General features: G+C 41.5%; 1 protein-coding gene across 4 annotated transcripts in view; it reads right to left on the bottom strand.

The window, feature by feature from the left end:
* grm8b (glutamate receptor, metabotropic 8b) overlaps positions 1–26,321 on the bottom strand; it is a 348,353-nt gene that overhangs the window by 148,492 nt on the left and 173,540 nt on the right. For all 4 annotated transcript variants that reach the window (XM_047348689.1, XM_047348680.1, XM_047348696.1 and 1 more), the window contains one exon: positions 26,029–26,164. In XM_047348689.1, the coding sequence (XP_047204645.1) occupies positions 26,029–26,164 (136 nt within the window). The remainder of the gene's footprint in view (positions 1–26,028; positions 26,165–26,321) is intronic.

The raw sequence follows: 26,321 nt of genomic DNA, 5'->3' as shown, positions 1-26,321 counted from the left end.
CTCCTACTGCCCTAACAGCTGGCTCACCTCATCAGCTATTAGCTGACCGGGTGGTTGAGGTGCCCTAATAGTAATTCAAACATCCCGCTTCCAAACTTTGTGACGTGGAACCATTTGTCAAGCAACAGGTTACAAATATTGGTGTAACACTGGATTCAGGACTCAATTTCAATAAACAGGTCAGCAATGTCTTGCAGAAAAGTTTCTTTCACCTATGTCAAGTAGCAAAAGTAAAACCAGTCTTGTTACCATGATCACCATGATCTGGAGAAAATAATTCATGCATTTATCACAACGCGTCTAGATTACTGTAATTCACTTTATGCTGGGATCAGACATGCCTCTCTTTCACGCCTTCAACTTGTCCAGAATGCTGATGCTCGTCTTTTAACAGGAACATGCAGACAAGAACATATCTCTCCCACTCTGGCTTCTCTCCTGGCTGACTGTGCGCCAAAGAATTGATTTTAAAATTCGACATTAAGCTTTTAAATGTCTAAATGGTCTTGCTCCTTAATACCTCTCTGATTTGTTTCAGCCTTGTTTCACCAAGGGATCTTAGGTTATCAAACATCTTCTATTAACTGTACCCAAAACTAGGCTGTAACTCAGCAGAAAATCGGGCCTTTTCAGTTGTGACATCTAAATTATGGAATGAGTTGCCATTAAATGTCAGACAGGCCTCTTCTACTGTTTTTAAGTTTCTCTTAAAAACATACTTATTTTCAGTAGCATTTGACAGTGTGAGTTTGTCTGTTGTTCATTTATTTTGGTACAGTTTGTTGTGTGATTTTACTCAGTTTTTATTTTTGGTTTTATTTCACTATTTTATTATTTCTGTCTTGATTTTACCTTAGTACTGTACAGCACTGTGGTTTAAACAATTTGTTTTTAAATGTGCTTTATAGATAACATGGATTGGATTGGAAGATCATAAAACAAGAACATTTTGAAGCAAAATTGGATTATTAGCCATCAGGAATATGTAAAAGGTTAAATAAAAACCATGTAGTTATATACAGTGGAGACCGCAGTATTAACCTTCAGGCTCCATTTGTTGGGCTTCACAGCTCTGTGTTTCATGATATCACAGTTGCTAGGCAACAGAAGTTAGTCTGAGGTAACGACAGGTAAAACGTTGACCAACGTAACACCTATGGCAAACTATGGTAATCTGGCCTATTTAGCTAATAGCTACCAGTAGCGTCAGTGTTACTGTTTGACCATCATTTATTTACACGATGCTTCTTAAATGCATTCAGACTGACAGCGAATGATGAGACAGGAGCTAGTGATTTACATGTTAACCCTATGTAGAGGCACGTTCAGGAGCAAAGCTATGTGAATTACCAGTTGCGAATGTCATGATTAGAGCGAAGCGAAACCCACGATGTACGCGAAGCGAATTTCACTGCAGTTGAAAAATCTGAACTTTTCTGTCAATTCGCGGCGCGAATCAGTCAGTGCAGTCCCTGCAAAACAATAAGGGAAAACAGTACCTTGATACTACCCTGATCTGTGTTTGGACTGTTTTGATCCTGTGGAGCTCCCTGGGTTATCAAGAATATTAGCTTCATCTAAACCTTCAACTTGTATGTTACACCCAATCCCAACCAAATTATTTAAGGAAGTGTTCCCTGTGATTACCAGCCCCATTTTATATTTGATTAATCTATCCTTAGTAAATGGATAGATACCACAAGCTTTAACGGTAGCTGTAATTAAACCTTTACTTAAGAAACCTTTGCTTGATCAAGATGATTTAATGAATTAGAGACCTATATCCAATTTTCCATTCTTATCTAAAATTCTTGAGAAAATAGTTGCTTATCAAATGTGTGAGCATTTACACTGTAATGAGTTGTTTGAAGAGTTTCAGTCAGGTTTCAGAGTTCATCATAGCACTGAAACAGCTCTGCTGAAAGTCACTAATGATATTCTTATGGCCTCAGAAAATGGACTTGTATCTGTAGTTGTTCTGTTAGATCTCAGTGCTGCATTTGATACAGTCGATCACAATATTCTCTTAGAAAGGCTGGAATATGCTGTAGGGATCAGGGGAACAGCGCTAGGCTGGTTTAAATCTTATTTGTCTGACAGATTCCAGTTTGTTCATGTAAATGATAAATCATCTTTAAACTCCAGGGTTAATTGCGGAGTACCACAGGGTTCAGTGCGTGGGCCAATTCTGTTCATGCTTCCAAAGGTAAAATTATCAGGCAGCATAGGATAAATTTTCACTGTTACTCTGATGATACTCAGCTTTATTTATCCATAAATCCTGATGAGCCCAACCAGTTAAGATAGACAACAAGCATGTCTTGAAGACATAAAAACGTAGATGACTTTAAATTTTCTCCTTCTAAATTCAGACAAGACAGAAGTTGTCGTCTTTTGACCGGAGTCTTTGAAAATGAAACTGCTTAGTCAATCGCTTAATCAGGATGGCATTAAATTGACCTCCAGTAATAAAGTAAAAAACCTTGGTGTTATATTTAATCAGGACATGTCATTTAAATCCCTTATTAAACAAATTTCTAGGATTTCCTTCTTTAATCTCCAGTATTGCCAAAATTAGAAATATTCTATCCAGGAATGATGCTAAAAAACTAGTCCATGCATTTGTTACTTCAAGGCTGGACTATTGTAATTTGTTACTATCAGGATGTCCACAAAATGCAGTTAAAAGCCTTCAGCTGATCCAAAATGCTGCAGCAAGGGTTCTGATAAAAATTAAAAAGACAGATCATATTTCTCCTATTTTAGCTTCCCTTCATTGGCTCGATGTTAAATCCAGAATATTCTCACAATTCCCACATATAAAGCCCTTAATGATCTATCTCCATCATACATCAGAGATCTGATTGGTCCATATGTTCCTAACAGAGCACTTCGTTCTCAGACTGCATGTTTACTGATGGTTCCTAGTCTCTAGAAGTAGAATGGGAAGCAGATCCTTTAGCTATCAGGCTCGACTCCTGTGGAACCAGCTCCCAGTTTTACTCCGTGAGGCAGACACCCTGTCTACTTTTAAGGCTAGGGTTAAAACTTTCCTTTTTGATAAAGCTTACAGTTAGAGTGGCTTAGGTTATCCTGAGCTATCTCTGTAGTTGTCCACAAAATGCTGTTAAAAGCCTTTAGCTGATTCAAAATGCTGCAGCAAGAGTTCTGATGAAAATTAAAAAGAGAGATCATATTTAAATCCAGAATAGAATTTAAAATTCTCCTCCTCACATGTAAAGCCCTTAATGATCTAGCTCCATCATATATCAGAGATCTGATTGTTCTATATATTCCTAACAGAGCACTTTGTCCTGTAATTATCAGGCTCCTCTCCTGTGGAACCAGCTCACAGTTTTAGTCCGTGAGGCAGACACCCTGTCTACTTTTAAGGCTAGGCTTAAAACTTTCATTTCCAATCGATCTCTGTAGTTATGCTGCTATAGGCTTAGGCTGCTGGAGGACATAATGACCACTTTCTCTCTCTCTGCTACATTCTCATCCTACTCTCCAATGTTAAATTATTTGCTGTTATTTCAGCTTTTAACTCCGTCTTCTCTCTCTTTTCTCTTCCTAGAAGCTACACCGGGCCAGACTCTGTGACACCTTCTTGGAGGGGGGCATCGTCCAAGCTTCTGCTGCTAACAACTTAATGCTCACCTTCTACCGATGATACACTTGGCCCTGTCTTTCAGTGTTTAACCATATTTTTCTCCGAGACATAGTTACTGGCTGAGCTTTTACTGTGACTAAGTGTATGTGCTCTCTTTCATACTCTAAACTTGAAAACTGTCTCAGAGTTTCTGTTTTTTCTTCCTAGATGAAACGTACGGTGGCCAGGGGGTGCAAAACACTTTTACAAGTACCGAAACAAATTTACATTTCAGAAAACAAATTTACATTCCAGAAAACACTTACATTTCAGAAAACAATTTAACAGGAAGTGAAACAAATTTACATTTCAGAAAACAAATTTACATTTCAGAAAACAAATTTACATTTTCAGAAAACACATGTTTTTAACTATGTAGACGTGAAATATCTGCTTGATTTATCTAGACATCGCTTAATTTCAAACGTGTTCTGACGTGTTTGGAGTTTTCCGTTCCCAGCATAGTAACTGACTCGCCTCGCCAGCCCTACCGGCGGTGAGGCGAGCTAAACTTGGGAGATATCTGACCGGACTCCCGGCACTAAGCTCCCGCTGGCAGTCATCACAGTGAACGTTTAACACAAGTGATTTCTAACAGTTTATGTTATTATGTTAATTGTTACTGAAAATCGATTTAACATTTCAATTCAATTCAAAAATACTTTATTAATCCCAAAGGAAAATTAAATGTTGTTGTAGCTCATTATGAGGGTCTCCTCAAAGAGCCGTTGTAGATGCTGATGGCTGTGGGCAGGAAGGATCTCCTGTAGCATCTCTTACAGCAGATCTGAAGAAGCCTCTGACTGAAGACACTCTGTTGTTGTAGGACAGTCTCATGAAGAGGATGCTCAGGGTTCTCCATAATGTTCTTCACTTTATGAAGAATCCATCTTTCCACAATGATCTCCAGAAGTTCCACAGGATTCCCCAGAACAGAACCAGCCTTTTGTATCAGCTTGTTGAGCTTTTTTAAGTCCCTGGCTCTGATGCTGCTTCCCCAGCAGATGATGGCAGAAGAGATCACACTCTCCACAACAGACTTATAGAAGATATGCAGCATCTTGCTGCAAACACCAAAGGACCTCAGCTTCCTCAAGAAGTACAGTTGGCTCTGTCCCTTCTTGTAGATGGCTTCACAGTTGCATCTCCACTCTAGTCTGTTGTCCAGGTGAACACCGAGGTATTTATACTCCTCCACCACCTCCACTTCTTCTCCCATGATAGAAATAGTTTTTGACTTATTCCTGTTTCTCTTAAAATCTACAATCATCTCCTTTGTTTTAGTCACGTTGAAAATGAGATGATTGTTTCCACACCATGCCACAAAGCGGTCCACCACCTTCTTGTACTCAGCTTCTTGTCCATCTCTGATCCACCCCACGACTGCAGAATCATCCGAGTATTTCTGCAGATGACAGGAGTCTGTCTTGTACTGGAAGTCTGAGGTGTACAGAGTGAAAAGGAATGGTGAGAGTACAGTCCCCTGTGATGCTCCTGTGCTGCTCCTGTGCTGCTGACTACCTGGTTAGACTCACAACCCTTTAGTCTCACAAACTGTGGTCTCTTTGTCAGGTAGTCTTTGATCCAGGAGATTGTTGAGGCCTCCACCCGAGTCTTCTGGAGTTTCTGACAAAGCAAATCAGGTTGGATTGTATTAAATATACTGGAGAAATCCAAGAACATGATCCTCACAGTGCTGCTGACTTTGTCCAGATGACAGTGGGTTTGTTGAAGCAGGTGTATGATGGCATCTTCAACTCCAACTCCACAGCGATAAGCAAACTGAAGGCGGTCCTGATGGTTTACAGTTTGCTTACTCAGGTGGGCCAACAGGAGTCTCTCTAGGACCTTCATGATGTGAGATGTCAGGGCAACAGGTCTATAGTCATTGAGGACTGATGGGTGTTTTCTTTGGTACCGGAACAAGACAGGAGGTCTTCCACAACACTGGAACCTTCTTCTGGGCCAGGCTAAGGTTGAAGAGGTGCTGCAGAATCCCACAGAGCTGCTCTGCACAGGCCTTCAGGACTCTAGGGCTGACATGATCTGGACCTGCAGCCTTATTCCTATTCAGTCTCCAGTTGTCTCTTCACCTGACTTCTTGAGACACACATGTGGAAGGGGGAAGCAAAGGAAGTATCAGCATCTTCTGATATGGTTGAAGGCAAACATGTAGAAGCAGAAGGGTCTAGGGTTGAGGTGGAAGATAAAAAATGTGAGGTGTTCTTAGACAGCTGTGGGTCCTGTGGGTCAAAGAAAGGTGGAATGTCTGTTTGGCTGTGAGCAGGAGAGGAGGATACGAAGCTTGTTTCTGAACTGAACCTATTGAAGAATGTGTTCAGTTAATTGGCTCTGTCCAGACCTCCATCGATCTGATCATCCTTCTGCTTGAAGCCTGTGATCTTCTTCATCCCTGTCCACACATCTCTGATATTGTTTTGCTGGAGCTTGCTCTCCAGCTTCTTCTTGTACACCTCCTTGCTGTCTCTTATCTTGACTTTAAGTTGCTTCTGTATAATCCTCAATAATTCTCTGTCTCCCTCTCTGAAGGATGTTTTTTTCTTGTTAAGCAGGTCCTTCAGGTCACTGGTGATCCAAGGTTTGTTATTGAGGAAGCATCTCACGGTTCTGGTGGGGATGATGTTATCCACAGAGAAGTTTATATAGTCGGTTACACACTCAGTCATGGCATTGATGTCCTCTCCATGTGGCTGGCACAGTGCATCCCAGTCTGTAGTCTCAAAGCAACGTTGCAGAGCTTCTTCAGCTTCCTGTGACCATTTTCTCACAGTCCTCTTTATTACAGGTTGCCTCTAAACAAGGGGCTTATATTTTGAGCAGAGAAAAACAAGATTGTGATCTGATTTGCCTAGAGGAGGTCTTGCTGTAGAGATGTATGAGTCCTTGACATTTGCATAAAACAAATCCAATGTTTTGTTTTCTCTGGTAGAGCAACTGACAAATTGTTGAAACGTTGGAAGTGTAGCAGAGAGTGAAGCATGGTTAAATTCACCAGAAATTGCCACAAAAGCATTGGGGTTTTGTGTCTGTAGCTTAGCAACAACTGAGCTGATGGCATCACATGCAGTGTCAGCAACAGCGGATGGTGGAACGTAAACTGTTGCCAAAATAACACTGGTGAACTCTCTGGGTAAATAATATGGACGAAAACTTACTGCCAACAGTTCAATATCTGGACTGCAGAGATGACACTTCACAGTAACATGTCCTGGATTACACCATCTGTTGTTCACAAGTACTGCCAGTCCACCTCCTTTACATTTGCCGCTCCTCTTTAAATCTCTGTCTGCTCGTAAGGTTAAAAAGCCCGGCAGAGAGACGCTGGAGTCGGGGATATGATCCTGCAGCCATGTCTCAGTAAAACACATGATACTGCATGCCCGGTACTCTGGCTGGGTCCTTTGTAGGACTTGGAGTTCATCCAATTTGTTTCCCAACAATCTCACATTGCCCATCAAAATCGACGGAAGAGATGGTTTGAACTTCCTCCTTCTCTCTCTTCTCTTAGCTCCTGCTCTGCATCCACGGCGTCTCCTTTTCAACTCATCAGGGATTTGGGGTTGTAGCTGAAGTATTATTTGAGCTTTTGAGATATTAATCAGCTGCTCCCGGTTGTAAGAAACAACCCCGTTTTTTCAGGTGATATTAAGGTTAACCAGAATAAATGGACAGTTTTATGTAATCCAACAGTATTGCTGGAGAGTGTGATTGAGAATAAATAAGCTTTTCAATATAAAATTTTAACAAAGAAATTTGCTATATGTTTTAAAAGTTTATTTATAATTCAGTTAGCATTATAATTTCTGATTCCAGGTACAATCCAGAGACAATCATGTTCAGGTAAAAAAGATGTTTGATTTAACTAGCCAATAAACAAAGAGATAGCAACTTTATGGCTAATGTATGTCGACATATTTTGTATATATATATATATATTTTTACATATATATATATATATATATATAATATATATATATATATATATATATATAATATGACTATATATATATATTTTTTGACCTAGATCCATTTTATATATACATTATACATAATATATACAAATACACATATATGCACCCTCTTTTAAATTGTTTTCAGGTTATAACAGCATGCGCCATCCTCCACAACATCTGCCTTGGTGCTGGGGATGTCATGGCCCAGAGGATGACCCAGAGGAGGCTGTAGAAAAGGATGAGGGTGAGGTCGGGACTGAGGCAGTCAGCGGTGCTCTCTGGCAGGACCAGCTTTCAGTTGAGGTGTCTGCCCTGGAGGAGGTACCACCAGAACATGACTACTGTGTCAGCCAAGTATAATATTATAGATGTGATTAATTTTTGAGGGGTATAACTAATTGTAATATTTTGTGAGCACCATCTTCTAATTCTGCATTTTTCTAATTACCTCTTAGTGATGTGGCAGCCGTCAATTCAGCCAGCCCTTTAAACACACTTGATGGACGATACCGTGGACAACAGAGAGAGGAATCACAAACATCTGCAGACCACTTGTGTGATGCTTCGCTCACCATCCAGAAAGACTAACCACAGGTCTCAGTTGCAGCATCCCATCCAAGTCTCTGACCTTGTGAGAGATTTAGCCACACCGCCAGACTTTCTGTTCAGAAAGACATCTGCCTCTTTGTTCTGTTGAAGAGGTGTTCCAGGAACCAGTCACTCAGGTTGATCCTGCTATCGCCATTGTAAATACTTGTACATAGTTTTATTTTATGCCTTTTGTCTTGTAATCTTGATCTGTTTGAATGTTTTCTTCCCCCATTCTGTTTAAAGTGGTTTGTATTTTTCATAATAAATTCTGTTTATAAATTTAAATGAAGTTGATGTATTGTTAGATCAAATGTAAATAACATTAGTGACAAAAACAATTTTGAAATTTATTAGAACACCTTAAAACTTTATGAAACAATCTGAACAAAACTTAATATTTCTTATGTAGCACCTTATTTTGGTGCCATTCTTTGGAAAACAGTGTCCATTCTCTGCCCTCATGTCCTCCCTGATCAACTCCATCATCTCTGTCCCTCTTTCTTTTCTGACCCCTTCCTGCTGGCTCACTGTGTTCCTTCTACATCTGGTTGCCCACCGCTCCGCTTGGCCCTGGAGTGTCCTCAGGGATGGAGGCAATCAGGACAGGAGGCGTTGTGGAAGGCCTCTGTCCCAACACCTCATCCATAAGGACAAACCAGGGCCAAGTAGCAGCAGTGGGCTTTTCACTGACTCCCTCTCCTGACCCTGGATACTTACAATCCTAAAGTTAGATGGAATAAAAAAAACATTTGACTAAACAGAGAAACCAACAAGACTTTTAGAAATATTTTTTTTATTTGTGTGTGACATGAGAACTTCTGAACATACTCTAAATTCTTAATTTTTTTCAAATTGTCCCACATTGTTTTGGCCTGCAAAGGGGGTGACCTTCCCCTATTGGTCCATCTTGGCTTCCCTTGCTTAACCAATCCGCTTCGACCCTCAATGAATGATGGGAAGGGATGAACCGCGAAGGATACTCACGACACGACCCATCCTTCAAATCGGGCAAAATAAGGACACATTTGTCGGCCGCATTTGAGGGAGTCATGAATTGGGACAGCCTTCGTCGCCGCGCTGTAACGTAATCGGCCTACAAATACGGCCTTCAAAGGATGCAGCCCCTGAGGCTGACTTCCGGGTCAGCCTCGGCGTTGGTACATTCCCTTTCCGGTTGATTTTCTGAAATGTAAAAGTATTTTCTGAAATGTAAAAGTGTTTTCTGAAATGTAAATTTGTTTTCTGAAATGTAAATTTGTTTTCTGAAATGTAAAAGTGTTTTCTGAAATGTAAAAAAGTGTTTTCTGAAATGTAAATTTGTTTTCTGAAATGTAAATTTGTTTTCTGAAATGTAAATTTGTTTTCTGAAATGTAAAAGTGTTTTCTGAAATGTAAATTTGTTTTCTGAAATGTAAATTTGTTTCGGTACTTGTAAAAGTGGTTTGCACCCCCCGGCCACCGTAGAAACGACTAAAGGAGCTACATCCATTAACATTTAATTTTACTTCCCATAGAAAAGACTCCTGGATTAGTGCTTCTTTGTTCTCTTTGTGTCTCTGCTCTGTTCTCTCAAACCCCCAGTCGGTCGTGGCAGATGGCTGCTCACACTGAGCATGGTTCTGCTGGAGGTTTCTTCCTGTTAAAAGATAGTTTTCCGCTCCACTGTCGCTATATGCATGCTCAGAATGAGGGATTGCTGTAAAGTCAACGCCAGTGACTGTCCACTGTCTCTACATGCTCATCCAGGAGGAGTGACTGCTACAAGTCTCTGACTCGATGCAATCTGCTGGGTTTTCTTAGATAGAAAAACTTTTTTACCAATTTAAATAAATAACTGAATCTGAGTGCACTGTTTGATAGTTAGGAATAATTGGAATGTATGAACCTGACTTGAAATTTGAATGATTAAATTGAATTGACTTAGCCCATTTTAAAGTAACCCACCTTTCACACAATGCATCAGGAAACAACACTCTCCGATTGTTTTTAACTCTGCCTTCCTCCCTCCTTCTTGGATGGAGTAAGGGGAGTCAGGTTTAGCCTAAACTGGCTCAGTTATGGTTGAGGTGCAAACACACTCTCCATTTCTGCTACCTGTGCGACCCCTTCTCTTTTCCAATGGTTATAATCAGTTTGACAGAGATAGGTACCCCCCAATCCTTGTGGTTTTTAGTATAACAATAGCCACCAGTGGGCTTTAGATGGACAAACTTTATCAGTTTATGATTTACTTAGTATCCCTACACATAGCCCATTCTAAAATTACCAAACTCTAAAACTCAGTAGTTTAACCTCCCCAACAACCCCTCACCATTCCAAACCCATTGTGAGGTGCCTTGAAACGACATGTGTTGTGTATTAGCGCTATATAAATAAAACTGAATTGAATTGAATACCTGCAATCCGCAAACATCACATATATAAAAAAGACAGTAACATTCATGTACACATAGGATGAAGGAAGGTTTGCTCTGAAGATGTTTGTGGGTGGCTTTGAAAAAAGCCCTTAAAATTTAGTCCTGAAAAGGACTGGTTAATAAGGCACTTATGAAGTTGTAAAGCACACATGTGGCCTTCACACACAACTTTCTATTGGGCTGAGATTTTTTTACTCACTCACAGACTCACTGACTGACAGGACAGACATTCTGCAGTGGGGATACAGCGCCTGTAGTTGGTGTCCAGGAGGCTGATTCGTCCCCCAACGCGGGGCAGCAGGTCCTCAAACTGGGTCTTGGATTGACGGAAATACCATTAAAAGCGACCATCATCCAGAAGCAGCTCCTGGAGTAGGTGGTGGTGCTCTCCAAACTGGTTTCATCTCTGGAGAATCTGGTGAACCCGGAGACGTTGACGCCAGTGGCGTTGTTTGGCTTTCCATAAATAAATCACCGTGACTCAGTCCATGTTGAGTTAAAACCGACAAGCAGCATATAGAAGTTCCTCCAATTTTATGACGCAGTGAAGCGAGTGGATCATTGTCGCCCATTGGCCACGCAAATTGCTGGCGAAATGTAGGGACAAGCGACAGCGACAGCTGGTGAAATGTCAGGCGAGCAACAGCACCTGAGTGAGTGAGGGGAGAAATTCGGTGGAATCGCGGTCGGTCTGAACACACTATTATAGATGGTCATTTGACTTCGTGATTGACATCTGCCCAGCTCATGTATGGTGCACTGCTCCAGCTCAAAATACCATAAGGGAAGTTTAACCTGATGTGAGACATAAAGGAATGCGAAGGATGCGGCCCCTGAATTTGTACACAGCAGTAGAGAATGACATCTGTGAATCAGTGAACCTGTGTTTGTCTAATCTGTGAATCAAGGACCCGGGTGTGTGACACAAAAAACTTAAATTTTGAACTGAAACTGAATTTTAGACCTGAAAGTGAAAGTAGTCAAACTGAATTTTTAATACCATGACATACATTTTCAAAGCAAATGAAATCAATTTCAAAACATTAAATTCAGTTTCAGTTTGGTGAAATTAGGTTTCAAATCAATGCATTTAATTTCGAATTACACAAATACAGATTTAGTCTGAGCAATTCAAATTCAGTTTCTGATGGCACAAGTTTCTGCCCATATATTTAGGCTAAATACTCATCTGCATCAAAACTACAACTAGAAGCTACATCTGACCTGGCTCTGTGTTTAGCTGTTGCACCTTTCTAGAGGGGGACATCGGCAAAGCTGCTGCTGCTGCCATCAACTTCATGCTTACCTTCTACAGATAATACAGGTCCTTCTCAAAATATTAGCATATTGTGATCAAGTTCATTATTTTCCATAATGTCATGATGAAAATTTAACATTCATATATTTTAGATTCATTGCACACTAACTGAAATATTTCAGGTCTTTTATTGTCTTAATATGGATGATTGTGGCATACAGCTCATGAAAACCCAAAATTCCTATCTCACAAAATTAGCATATCATTAAAAGGGTCTCTAAACGAGCTATGAACCTAATCATCTGAATCAACGAGTTAACTCTAAACACCTGCAAAAGATTCCTGAGGTCTTTAAAACTCCCAGCCTGGTTCATCACTCAAAACCCCAATCATGGGTAAGACTGCCGACCTGACTGCTGTCCAGAAGGCCACTATTGACACCCTCAAGCAAGAGGGTAAGACACAGAAAGAAATTTCTGAACGAATAGGCTGTTCCCAGAGTGCTGTATCAAGGCACCTCAGTGGGACGTCTGTGGGAAGGAAAAAGTGTGGCAGAAAACGCTGCACAACGAGAAGAGGTGACCGGACCCTGAGGAAGATTGTGGAGCAGGGCTGATTCCAGACCTTGGGGGACCTGCGGAAGCAGTGGACTGAGTCTGGAATAGAAACATCCAGAGCCACCGTGCACAGGTGTGTGCAGGAAATGGGCTACAGGTGCCGCATTCCCCAGGTCAAGCCACTTTTGAACCAGAAACAGCGGCAGAGGCACCTGACCTGGGCTACAGAGAAGCAGCACTAGACTGTTGCTCAGTGGTCCAAAGTACTTTTTTCGGATGAAAGCAAATTCTGCATGTCATTCGGAAAACAAGGTGCCAGAGTCTGGAGGAAGACTGGGGAGAAGGAAATGCCAAAATCCCAGAAGTCCAGTGTCAAGTACCCACAGTCAGTGATGGTCTGGGGTGCCGTGTCAGCTGCTGGTGTTGGTCCACTGTGTTTTATCAAGGGCAGGGTCAATGCAGCTAGCTATCAGGAGATTTTGGAGCACTTCATGCTTCCATCTGCTGAAAAGCTTTATGGAGATGAAGATTTCATTTTTCAGCACGACCTGGCACCTGCTCACAGTGCCAAAACCACTGGTCAATGGTTTACTGACCATGGTATCACTGTGCTCAATTGGCCTGCCAACTCTCCTGACCTGAACCCCATAGAGAATCTGTGGGATATTGTGAAGAGAACGTTGAGAGACTCAAGACCCAAGACTCTGGATGAGCTAAAGGCCGCTATCGAAGCCTCCTGGGCCTCCATAAGACCTCAGTAGTGCCACAGGCTGATTGCCTCCATGCCACGCCGCATTGAAGCAGTCATTTCTGCAAAAGGATTCCCGACTAAGTATTGAGTGCATAACTGTACATGATTATTTGAAGGTTGATGTTTTTTGTGTTAAAAACACTTTTCTTTTATTGGTCGGATGAAATATGCTAATTTTGTGAGATAGGAATTTTGGGTTTTCATGAGCTGTATGCCAAAATCATCCGTATTAAGACAATAAAAGACCTGAAATATTTCAGTTAGTGTGCAATGAATCTAAAATATATGAATGTTAAATTTTCATCATGACATTATGGAAAATAATGAACTTTATCACAATATGCTAATATTTTGAGAAGGACCTGTACATGTGGCCCAGTCTTTCAGTGTTTAACTCTGTCTCTCATAGCTACTGGCTGAGCTTCCACTGTGACTAACTGTGTGTGCTCTCTTTCATACTCTTAACTTGAAAACTGGCTCAGAGTTTATCTGCTTAGCTGTCTTTCTCTCCTAGATGAACCCTCTAAAGGAGCTATAACCATTAATGTTTCACTTTTCTTTCCTATAGAAAGTACTACTGGATTTTGCTTTGTCTCTGCTCTGATCTCTCAAACCCCCAGTCGGTCGTGACAGATGGCCGCTCACACTGAGCCTGGTTCTGCTGGAGGTTTCTTCCTGTTAAAAGGGAGTTTTCCTCTCCACTGTCGCTACATGCATGCTCAGTATGAGGGATTGCTGCAAAGTCAATGCCAGCAACTGTCCACTGTCTCTACATGCTCATCAAAGAGGACTCAATGTTGCAATCACTGACTCGATCACAATCTGCTGGGTTTCCTTAGACAGAAAACCTTTTAACCAATTTGAATAATGAACTGAGTCCGACTGCACTGTTTGATAGTTAGGATTCAATGGAATGTACATCCAATCGGACTTGAAATCAGTATGATTCGATTGAATTGACTTTGTAAAGTGCCGTGAGTTGTGAATTGGTGGTACATAAATAAAACTGAATTGAACTGAATGGAACTGTGCAGTTGCAAGCACTGTTGTCTTGCAGCAAGAAGGTCCTGGGGTCGACTCCCGGCCGGGGGTCTTTCTGCATGGAGTTTACATGGTCTCATGTAAGAAGGCGGAGCCTGGGGTGCAGCGCTGGTGGTGTAGGGGATTGAGCGTGCGAACTGTATACAGAGGCCTTAGTCTTCGACGTGGCTGTCCTGGGTTCAAATCCCAGACCTGGTGACATTTGCCATATGTCTTCCCCTCTCTCTTCATTCCCATTTCCTGTCTACCTACTGTCAAAAATACAGAAAAATAAAGGCCACTCGTGCCGCAAAAAAAATATTTAACAAGGCGGAGCCCAGAGTATATAATGATGTGTGTTGCTTTGTTCAGAGTTCCACATTCATCCACGTGAGGAGTAGGACTGGGCCCGGGTGCCGTGGTTATGCTATTTTTCTGCTTTTCTACATAACATATCAAATTTAATTACAGAGTTATAGTATGTTATTTATAGCTTAAAAGGGAAATCAAATCTCTTTGCCTGGTAAAAACGACTTCAGAAACCAAAGCCGAACGGTTAGAACATATGACAATATATTTTCGTTTAAAATGTAAAACTGTATGTTCCCACATGTTTCCCAACCATATTTGTTCTGTTTGTTGTATATACTCAATTGCTAAACTGTAATTTGCCAGCATCTACCTGCCATCTCATCACCCAGAGCGTTGTTGGCTCCTTGTTGAAGCCTAAGACTCCTCCACTCAGGGCTAGTTCTTGGCATGCCACATAGGCGGTTTTCTAGAGCGCTAACTGCTGAAAGGGGCGCTGCTGCAACAGCTAAAATAAAAAACTTAACTGAATAACAAACAGAATTAAATTAAGTAACAGCAGTAATGTGCAACCCTGACTGGTGCCTTTTTCTGATGTTCTGTATTGAAAATAAACATTCCAAAAAAAAAATACAAACCAAAACTGCTCCCCTTCTGGTTTCTGGTTCTGCTGGACCTCCAACTGCTGTCAATCAAATGGAAAACTGGACCTACTGTACCTACCCTTGTGCCATAACCAGCTGATTCAACATAAGAAGGTAAAGAAATGTTTGAATAAATCAGCAGAGGGTTTGAGAGTGAATGCTAACCCTTCATACACGTTCCTTACAGATGAGCTAAATAACGTTAGGAGGAATGTTCTCAATTCAATTCAAATTCAATTCAAAGATGCTTTATTGATCCCCGAGGGGAAATTAGAATTCCAGTACAAACCATCCAAACATACATCATGACACAAGACAATGGGGGGACGAGTCACCGAGGCTTTACTGCCCACTCACAGGCGCTGCCCTTGCCAAATGAAAAAAGAGGCCACATTAGGTAAGTAGAGGGAAACAAAATCCTATTTCACACTTTATCCTTAGCAGGATACAGTTTGAGATTGCAAAAAACCTCAGCACAAAGAAGCAACAAGTTTACAAAACAACATCATGCCGGGAACGGTGAAGGTGGTGTGAGGGGTGCATATGTTTATCTTGAGCATGTGTGTGTGTGTAAGTGAGTGTGTGCAAGTAAGCCCATGAAGCACTGTCACAGAGGCCATTGTCCTTGATGGTTCGTTGGAATGTACATCAACCGGCCAAGTTCTGAGCAGGTCCACATATGTCCTCAGGGAAGGGAGGGGGCAGAGGGAGCAGAACGTCATGTTTACATAACTTCCAGGAGAGGTTGAAGATAGCCAGCCATCAAGGCCATGCAGGGGAGCCAAATTCAGAAAAACAATAATTATTTGGGTTAGGCTGACTCTTAATTTTCCGTCAGCCTTGAGAGTCTCGCTGGTGCTTCTCAAAGGCGAATCCAAACAGCCAAATTCCTGGTCTTTTGTCAGATCCGAGCGAACAACTTTCTCCAAGATTTATCCCATTTCACCCCTGAGTCCAGTAACCGCAACCTGCCTGCGATCCTGTGTAAGGATCACATCCAGTCTGCGATTCAGCTCACGTAACATCTCAGTCTGTGTGTTGATTGCTCTGAAGATCCCATCACACATGCCAGACAGCCTTACAGTGGCCAGAACAGCTGCTGACATTCTCCGAATTTCTTGATATGCCAGGTAACCGCTGACTCCAAAAAGCAGAAATCCTGATATCAAACATCCAATTATATACACATCTTCCACATCCTCGACTGACATTATTGACAGACACACAATCCTCCACTTCTACCAGGAGTCCATCGTGTATCCGGAGAAAAATGTCCCGTCCGGGCAAGTGGGCTCTCCCGACCCCTGTCTTCTCGTCGAGAAAATTTGATCAATTGCATTGAGAGACCAGCTGACCAAATCCATATTTTGGAAGAATTTGGAAGATGTGCAAAAAAAAGACAAGACACAGAACTGAAGCAGGGCAGATATGGGAGCGGTGCGGGAGACAGACAAAAATACATTGCTAAAAATTAAGGGAACACTTTTAATCAGAGTATAATATCAGTTTAGTTAAAGTACTGGAATATTTATCTGATCAATTCAGTAGTAGAGGGGGTTGTCAATCAGTGTCCCTGGAGGATGAAGTAATTGATACCGTTGACTGGCCTCCATGCTCTCTTGACCAAAGTCAAATAGAACAAATAAATCATGTGTAGGTCCATTTGATGCTACCGAGTTGCACGTCAGAATGTCCAGGAGCTCCATGATGCCCTGGTCAAGATCTGGGAGGTGATACCCCAGGACACCATCCATCATCTCATCAGGAATATGCCCCGATGTGGTCAGGCTTGCATAGAAGTACGTGAGAGCTATACAAACTACCGAGTATCAATTTGAATTACTGCACTGACATTTCAGTAAACTGGCCTAGCCTGCAACATCAGTTTCTCAGTTAAATGTCTCTGTGAATTCAGATTAAGCCCTCTGTGGGTTGATAATCTTCATTTTCATTAAATAACGTGGCATCCTTTTGTTCCTAACTCATTACCCAATCCATATAAGCATGGAAATCCATCAGCTTTTTCCAATGAAGATCTGATGTGTTTTCAGTGTTCCTTTATGTTTTTGAGCAGTGTACATTTCACAAGATAATCTGACCACAGAATAGAATAATAAAGCTTTAAATTAAATAATAAAGAACATACATTTTATGTCCCCATTTAAAAAATCCCTGAAAATAGATGCAGATTAAACTATTGGGCTTTATTACTGCTGAAGATCAGAGCTGCTTTAAATGTTGTTACTAAGAACATATGCCTCTTTCTCAGGTTATTCCTGATTATTGAATGTAGAACATGTTGCAGATTAGCTCTCATTTTATGTTGAGGGTCTGATTTTTTCAGCCTAGTGTTGGGACCCACAGCCATGGATTACAACATGAAAGTCCGGTACGAACTTTTCTGGAACTTTCAAGATAAATCGCATTAACCTACTTCCAGCCAGACAGCGGAATTCCCGTGATGTCAATGTCCATATTAAAACCCCCCCTTTCCAACGAACTGACCTCTTCCACACTGGTCTGTTGGCAGATCTGGAAGGAGAGACAACGCGCGCTAATGTCTCTTTGCTGGCAAACAGACATAACTCTTCAAACTGGATCCAAGAGTGTCATACGATCAGCCAATCATGTGCACTAAGTTAAGTATGAATAAATTGCTGTTTGTGTATCCGCTATTCATTCATGGACGGGGTAATTAAGGTACAAATGTTGCTTGACTTTCTCTTTGAGGTCTACAGAAGCAAACTGTGTTCCAGAGAGTTCCCAGCAGAGACCCTGTCTCTACGACGCCGAGTGGAGCAGTTTTCCTGGTTTGAAGGAAGGACAATGGGGGCCGCGTCACCGTGGTTACAGCTGTAACATGCAGTTTGGCCGGCCGACAGAACGAACCGCCCCACCCAACAGCTACGGAGGTTAGCTAAAGCTAAAGCTAACACTTTTGTACACTGTGGATGTTTCTTCAACTTTGTCGCCCCGGACAACTTTTCCTCAGAACAGTTCACCTTAGAGATTAGGTTTGGGCAGAGAGAAGTAATTTAGAATTAAATAATCTAAAAAGTCTTTTTCATTTTATGAGGTTTGGTTTTGTTTGTGTTGAAACTCAACTTTCTTAGTGCTAGTAGGCTATCTGCTCAGCACACGTGCTCAGTTTGTGTTCTGTGTTTGTGTGTTTTTAAAGTTAAGACAAACTTTATTTAAAGGATGTTTTTAAACACAGAAGATCGGCCATAACGCGCCGTTCACGCTTATGCATTTTAACCCTATTATTAGTGGTATTTTAGAGGTATGTGTTTGATTCGGATGCTAAGTTATAAGCTTCTTTTGTAAGCTCCAACCACTAACAGCTAAGAACACGCGCTAAGATCATTTACCCAAAATGGTTGTTAGTTTTCAATCCAGTAAAATAAAATTTCCCTAAATATTATTTTGCCAAACTTGATAACTAAGTAACACCATTAAGCCCCATTTCTCCAGAAAGATTAGGTTCTTTTTCAAAATATTTCCTTAAACATTTTACTATTTCCTTAATATTTCTTTAAATGGAGTTGTTGAGTACAATGTATGCCACTGTTGTATTCTTTTGAGTTGGCACTACTTTGTAGAGTGGAAGGTTACACACTATTGTAAAAGGTAATAAAGACGGAGCCTCCCCGCGTTCGAGTGTCAGTGCATGTTCGAACCAGAACGGGCTGTGTAGCTACCATTTCAACAACAGAAAATGTCTCCTGTGTCTTATGTATCGGAGTAAGTTAGACACCTGAGAAGATGTCTACACAAGCTGCAGATGATGGGGAAGACTCTGTAGCTCCAAGGGTGAATAATGAGAGATAAAATGTGCAGACCCAACCAATGTGAAATTTGTCTAGAGGGTAAATTTTCTCAAAGCAGAAACAGGCAGAGCGATGTGAGGGCCAAGGAGCCATTAGAGCTAGTACACACAGACCTGGGTGGACCTATTGCACCAGAGTCACACATATGCCATCACTTTCACAGATGACGTTTTAAGGAGCCATTTATGTGTACTTCCTTAGGAACAAAAACAAAGCAGTTGAGGCAACTAAGCAGTGTGGCCTTACGCAGCCAGGACAGCTGCAGTTATAAGAAATAGGTGTTACTGTAAGAGAACAGGGGAAACCCCCTATTTCCTTTTCACTGGAAAGAGGCCAGATCTGTCCAAAATGAATAAGTTTGGTTCTGAATGTATGGTGTAAGAGCAAAACAAGAAGCTTGATCCTAAAGGCAAAAGGGGAATTTTTGTTGGTTTTGATCGTCATTCACCTGCTTACATGGTTCATTTTCCAGAGACAAACAAAGTTCAGAAACACAGATTGGCCCACTTCGTTACAAGGGGTTTGACTGAGAAGTATACTCAGACTGACGGGGACCGAACAGAAGACCACTACATAGAGTGGATAACAACACCAAGTCAAACTAGTCAGCCACTAACCAAAGAAACAGAACTGACAGACACAGAGAGAGACTCAGAGCTGAAGATTGACACACATCCAACTAATGACTCCCAGGCTACTCGTACTACTGGTAGAGTCAGAACGAAACCCAAATACTTGGAGGACTATGAATGTGTAGTGCAGAGTAGTGAGTTAACCATTGATTACTGCTACAGAGCTACAGCTGGACTGCCACAGACCCTTAACGAGGCTATGGCATCGCCAGTATCTGATAGGTGGAAAAAGGCGATGAGAGATGAAATGGTTTCATTTAAAGAAAACAACACCTTCTCACTTGTACCATTACCAGAAGGTAGGCAGACAGTGGGGGGAAGGTGGGTATATGCTCTCAAAGAAGATGATAAAGGAAACGAGACATATAAAGCCAGGTATGTAGCAAAGCCAGGTATGTAGCAAAGGGATACACTCAGGTAGAGGGACTTGACTATTCAGAGATGTTCTCTCCGACTGCAAACTTAACATCACTACGTATGCTGATGCAACTAGCAGCACAGCATGACCTTACACTAAACCAGATGGACGTTAAGGCTGCATACTTACATGCGCCCATTGACTGTGAAATATACATGGAGCAACCCGAAGGTTTCCAGGTTAAACCAAAGAACGGTGTGCAACTCGTGTGCAAGTTGAATAAATCTATTTATGGGCTCAAACAATCCGGGACGAATTGGAATATGATGTTGCATGAATTTCTGATTATGAATGAGTTTGTACAGAGCCAAGTTGATCATTGTATCTATACAAAGTTGTCTGATAAAGAAAAAGTTATTTTATTAATATGGGTCGATGATATAGTTTTGGCTGCAAGCAATGAGATGTGTCTAAGAGAGGTCAAGGAGAAACTGAAAAGTAAGTTTAAAATGAAAGACCTTGGGAATCTCACCCATTTTATTGGGATTGATTTCACACAAAAAGAAGGTTCTATCAAAATGAACCAGTCCAGGTACATAAAGAGAATACTGGAAAGGTTTGGTATGGCTGAGTGTAAACCCAGAGCCACCCCTAGTGAAATCAAATGTGACCTAATGCCTGAAGGGGAACAAACTGATCAAAGAAAGTACAGAGAAATGTTGGGCAGCCTCATCTATATAATGACTTGTACTAGGCCCGATATCAGCTGGATTGTGAGTAAACTGTCACAGCACATGTCAGATCCAAGGGAGAAACATATGACAGCTTTAAAGCATGTGTACAGGTATTTACAAGGAACCGAAGGTGCTTTCGTTTCATGGAAAACAAGAAAACAGCAAATGGTCTCATTGTCAACATGTGAAGCTGAGTATTTAGCATTGGCAGCTACTATTCAAGAAGCGCTCTATCTATCTCAACTACTACAGGACATGGACCACAGTTTTGAACAAACAGCTAAAGTGTTTGAGGACAACCAAGGGACTATATGCCTTGCAAAGAATCCTGTGAATCGTCAGAGGAGCAAGCATGTGGACATTAAGTATCACTTCATAAGGTCAAACATTTTACAGGGTAAAATTGTTTTGGTGTACTGTCCTACAGACAACATGGTCGCAGATGTGTTCACAAAATCTGCCACAAGGGCCAAGATTGAAAAGTTTTGTTCATTTTTATTTGGAAACTAGTGTCATGGCTGAAGCGAGTGGCACCATTGAGTGGGGGTGTTGAGTGTTGAGTACAATGTATGCCACTGTTGTATTCTTTTGAGTTGGCACTACTATTGTAAAAGGTAATAAAGGTGTCAGTGCGTGTTCGAACCAGAACGGGGCAGTGTGGCTACCATTTCAACAACAGAAAATGTCTCCTGTGTCTTATGTATCGGAGTAAGTTAGACACCTGAGAAGATGTCTACACAAGCCGCAGATGATGGGGAAGACTCTGTAGCTCCAAGGGTGAATAATGAGAGACCCGCTGCAAGAGAGTCAACAGGAGTTTAAACAAAAATTCAACATGGAAGATTCACCACCCCGTCTCGTCCAATCACTCCTCACTGGCTGAACCAATTAATGGCAGGTCCGCACTCCTTCTCGGCCAATCATCTCCCAGGGCATCACTTTTAAAGACCTTCTGCATGGAAGACACCCCTCTTCAGCTGAGCTTCGACGATCAGCTCCGACATGTCCGACTAGCTTCTGGCGACTTGGTGGTTCCTCGCACTGTTTGTGTCGAATTCTGCCCTCCTTGCTCCTCCTCCGCTTGTAGGAGCGTTCGACTGGCCTCCTGCCTTGATGGCCCCTTTTCCCCTCGTCTCAGCTCCGGGCATGTGGAAAGCGCCTTAAGAACTCCTCCAATCCTCCTACTAAGCGTCGCCGAGGTCGCCCTGCCTTCACCCCGGCTACCGCCGCCGCATCATCGGCCCGGCTTCTGCAGTGGTTCTCCTCCGATCTCGTCTCTCAATCCGATCTTCCCGCACCCCAGGCTCCGGCGTCTTCTTCTACTCCGGTCATCTCACAATCTTCCCTGCTTCATTCATCTTGTCCATTGATTTTCTCCAGAGCTTCATATCTTCTTTACTCAGCTCCTCCAGATGTTCGCCTCCAATTCTGCCACATGAGCATTTCCTCCGCTCAGATAATGTTCAACTCGCTCCTGGCTCCTCCCACTGACATTCAGCATCGCAATGCTCTTCCTGGCTCATCTCTAAGGGTGAGATGTATATCACTCCTTTCTCTTTTCTGAACTGTTTCCTCATTCATATGCCCTTTAAGCACGCTGTGTTTCCCACTCCTCGTTTACATCCAGGTAGATCATATACTTCCATGCATTCTAACATCTCACTCAGGCGCCGCTCCAAATCCTGCAGGGTCAGCTCATTCATCTGGTTTCTCTCATTTACTATCTCCCGAGGTTGATCACTGTTTCGCTTTACTGATGGCTTTAATGCTGTGTTTAAATTATCTACTCCCCACCTTTCTAAGAATCCCCTTTGGCGAGCTTTCGGCCACCTTTAAGCATTTCAGAGACGTCTTCTACTCTGTTATCTGAGCATAGAATAAGCGCGTTACCTATTCCTCTCTCATTGTCAACCTTCTTTTCAAACAGGGCTTCCAGATTTTTCTAACATATCACAAATCGTTCTCTGCCAAAGCTGCATCCAAACTCGATCAATCAGGAGTTTGCCTAGACTGGTTTATTCTCGCCACTGAATTTTGTCATAACGCAAACTACCTCTGATTCCTGTGGCTCAATTGGCCTCGTTTCAGTTCTTTATGGTCTGTTGCATCTTGGTTAAAAAGAGGGTCTCTCAAGCGGATGGTTCTCAATCCTTTCGTTGTCAGAGCCTTGCATGTGAACACATCATTATTGCTAAAAAATATACATAACATAAAACCTTCAGTAACTCTAACAATATGCTACTTTTAATCTTTGCCTTATTATTTACCATAATTGAATTATTGACCTTAAATATTTACAACCCCCGTTTATCCTTGATAGTCTTTTCCTTGAGTGCTTTACCATGTATATTTATTAAATTTGTAACCATCGCTTTCATATTTCCTCCGTACAATCAATTAAATGCAACGCAAATTATTTTTATTGTCTGAGTTTACTTAGTTTATTATATTAAAACTAGTAAACCTTCGTATTAGCTCCCTCTACTAGGGGGATGTAGTTTTAAAAGAAACCTGTTTGCTCTGTAGAATATAAAATATTAATTTACGCATTCGGACATTTATACCAACCTTCTGCCTTCCCCGAGTCAGTTCTTAGGTCACTCATTTCGAATTGGGGCGGCCACTACAACCGCCTCACTAGGAGTTTCGACAGCTTCGCTCCAACACCTCAGCCGCTGGTCCTCATCAGTGTTCCCTTTGTATGTCCGTCCTGACCTCCTATCTGTCTTATTCGCACAACTATTTATCAGTTCTTAGGTAAGAACTCTCACAATTACTGGTGGTGGTCGGGCTTATCCAATCCTTTCCTCTAGATAGATCAATTATTAATCTTCCTTCTCTATTCCTGGCTCTCATATCTAACCTATTTAAATTTGCGTATTCACCTATTTCAATTCATTTACCTCGTTTTTAGACAGTTTTATTTTAGTTTTCTCTCTTTCAGATGCACCAGGATCTTCGCCACTGGCAGGCATATCCAACCAAGCCTTGTCATGCTCCTCATTCAGCCTTTTCAGGCCCATTAGTCTACACTATTGACAAGCGTATCGAAATATGCCTTGGCAGGCATAGCAATCCTGCCTCTTTAGGCTCATCACTATCTATGCCATTGCCAGGCATTTCATTCAGCCGTCAGGCTGATTCACGCCATTGGCAGGCGATTCATTCATGCCTTTATAGACATCTCTATCTCTATGGTTAGACTTCTCTATCTCCGCCATTGGCAGGCGCTTTCATTGATGCCTTGACAGGCATATCTATTTAGTTAGTTAGGCTTTCTCTATCTCCGCCATCTACAGGCGCTTTTATTCGTGCCTTTATAGGCATCTCAATCTAGATGGTTAGGCTTCTCTATCTCCGCCATCTCCATGCGCTTTCAATCATGCCTTGACAGGCATCTCATTTAGATGGTTAGGCTTTTTCTATCTCCGCCATCTCCAGGCGCTTTCCATCATGCCTTGACAGGCATATAAATCTAGATGGTTAGGCTTCTCTATCTCTGCCATCTTCAGGCGCTTTCAACCATGCCATGGCAGGCATTCCCATTCAAATAGTTAGGCTTTCACGATCTCAGCCATTGGCAGGTGTTTCATTCAGCCGTTGGGCTCTCACACACCATTGGCAGGCGTTTACAAACATGCCTTGGCAGGCATTCATCTAGCCACCTTGACGCCTGTCAGGTGCAGCCCATCTTCACCCGACCTGACAGCGGCCATCCACGCATCTTCAGTTATAACTCAGGGTAAGCCCATTCGAGTCTAATCTGTTAAAACATTTTGGTCTGAGTTTTTACTCCCCGCTCATCTCAGATCATCCATAACTGATCTCCATTTTCCTTCAGTTCTGCCTCGCTTGGCTTCGGCCCTTTTGGGGGGAAGACATACCTAATCATAATCATAAGATGTTTATTCAAACTCATTTTCATCCTCCTCACGTCTCCCTCAGGGGTCCGAGCGCCGAAGAAATAATCTTTCAATAATAAACTCTTTAACCGTCTTCTTGTTGTTTCTCCATTATGTGAGTCTTTCCAGGTTGAAATATTATTTTAATAAATAAAGGCAGCTAATTAAACACCATTGAGAATTGGTCATCCAGAAGGTTGGTTTTATTCAGCAGATCATTCTTTAAAATATTATTTTATTAAACTAATATTTTATATGATCTTGCATTGTGAATGGTTGTTTAAAGGTATGCTGATTACTGCGTAAGTTAGTTCCAAGACTAACTTAAATACATTTCCAGATTCTTCAAGACAATTCTTGGTTCATAAACATAAATATTGCATGATAATATCGCATCACTCTTTCAGTCATGGTTTCAACCATCTTTGATTAACTTGTTTATATTGTACATAGCCCATTAGTAGTTTAGTTGGATTGTTTTAGCATGGTGAAGAGTTTGTTGATTGAAAAATGTTTGATTTTTAGTTGACTTATTTTTGTTAATAAATTCTTGTATTTTAAGAAATTGTGTGAATTCATTCCATGTGTGTGCAGAGTTTTGCTGTTCAATAATGTCAGAGCTTGGCTCATTCCTTTTGACTTTGTCCTAATACCACTGCCTTATTGGACCGGTATTCACAGGACAACCCTTAACAGACCAACATATTATTTGATAAAATATTAAAAAAATTATATTAAATATTAAATAATATATTCATATTCATAATTATAACACTAGCTTTAGTAAAATAAAGCAAAGTCTTTTAACAATGTTACTGTACACACTATAGCTGCTGTGAAACCTTATAAGTTCAATGCAACCTCCTTTATTTAATGAATCCATAGTCTAAACTAAATGATTTATGCTGAAGCCTACCAGCAGTCTCTATGCTGCAGCTGCATGTTTTGCTTGTTCCGTTCAGCAACAGGTAAATCTAATGTACATCTGGCCTGGAGAGACCCACTGAGGATATAAACACATCTGTCCATACAAACTCTGTTCTTAAAATAATTAAACCTTTAAAGGTTTCTAACCCTCCAAGGAGACAGAAAACAACATGAATTGTAACTTTCACATGGATTCTCCTTTTATCCAAGTTTTCTAAAGGACATATGAAGGCTCCAATAGCTTGTATGCATATGTGAAGCTGCACACCGCCTCCCCCTCGCACTCCCTTCAACAATGAGGTGTGTCACTGCCAAAAGCACCAAAATGGCCATTTTGTCTTTTGTTGTCTATAAAACCTATGTCCAGGTTTTTCTCTGAAGGTGTTACACTTTATTCATAAGGTAACCTATGAAAATGAAGCAATCAGTTCAAAATGACATGCGGTAGATGGTGGGTGTGAGACGCTTTTACCTTATATCATCCTCATTGGCAAACATGATGACAGCGCGGGCGTTAAGTGTCTCCAACAGTCGGAGAACAATCTTGTCAAACTCTCCAGGTCTCGGCTCCCGAGGGATCTTTAGGGACTGAGCAATACAAACACCGCCTAAGGAGAGGAATAAAATAAAAATAAAATAAATTGATTAATCATGGGGTTGGTACGGGGAGAACATGTAAACTCCAAGCAGAAAGAGCTCAGCCAAAGAATCTAACTGAGGACCTTCTTGCTGCAAGGCAACAATGCTACCCCCTGCTGCTCTGAG

This window comes from Girardinichthys multiradiatus, chromosome 2 (assembly GCF_021462225.1).
Source record: "Girardinichthys multiradiatus isolate DD_20200921_A chromosome 2, DD_fGirMul_XY1, whole genome shotgun sequence".
NCBI classification, from domain to species: Eukaryota; Metazoa; Chordata; class Actinopteri; order Cyprinodontiformes; family Goodeidae; genus Girardinichthys; species Girardinichthys multiradiatus.
The sequence above is the reverse complement of the archived record's forward strand: the minus strand, read 5'-3'. Positions and strand labels throughout refer to the sequence as shown.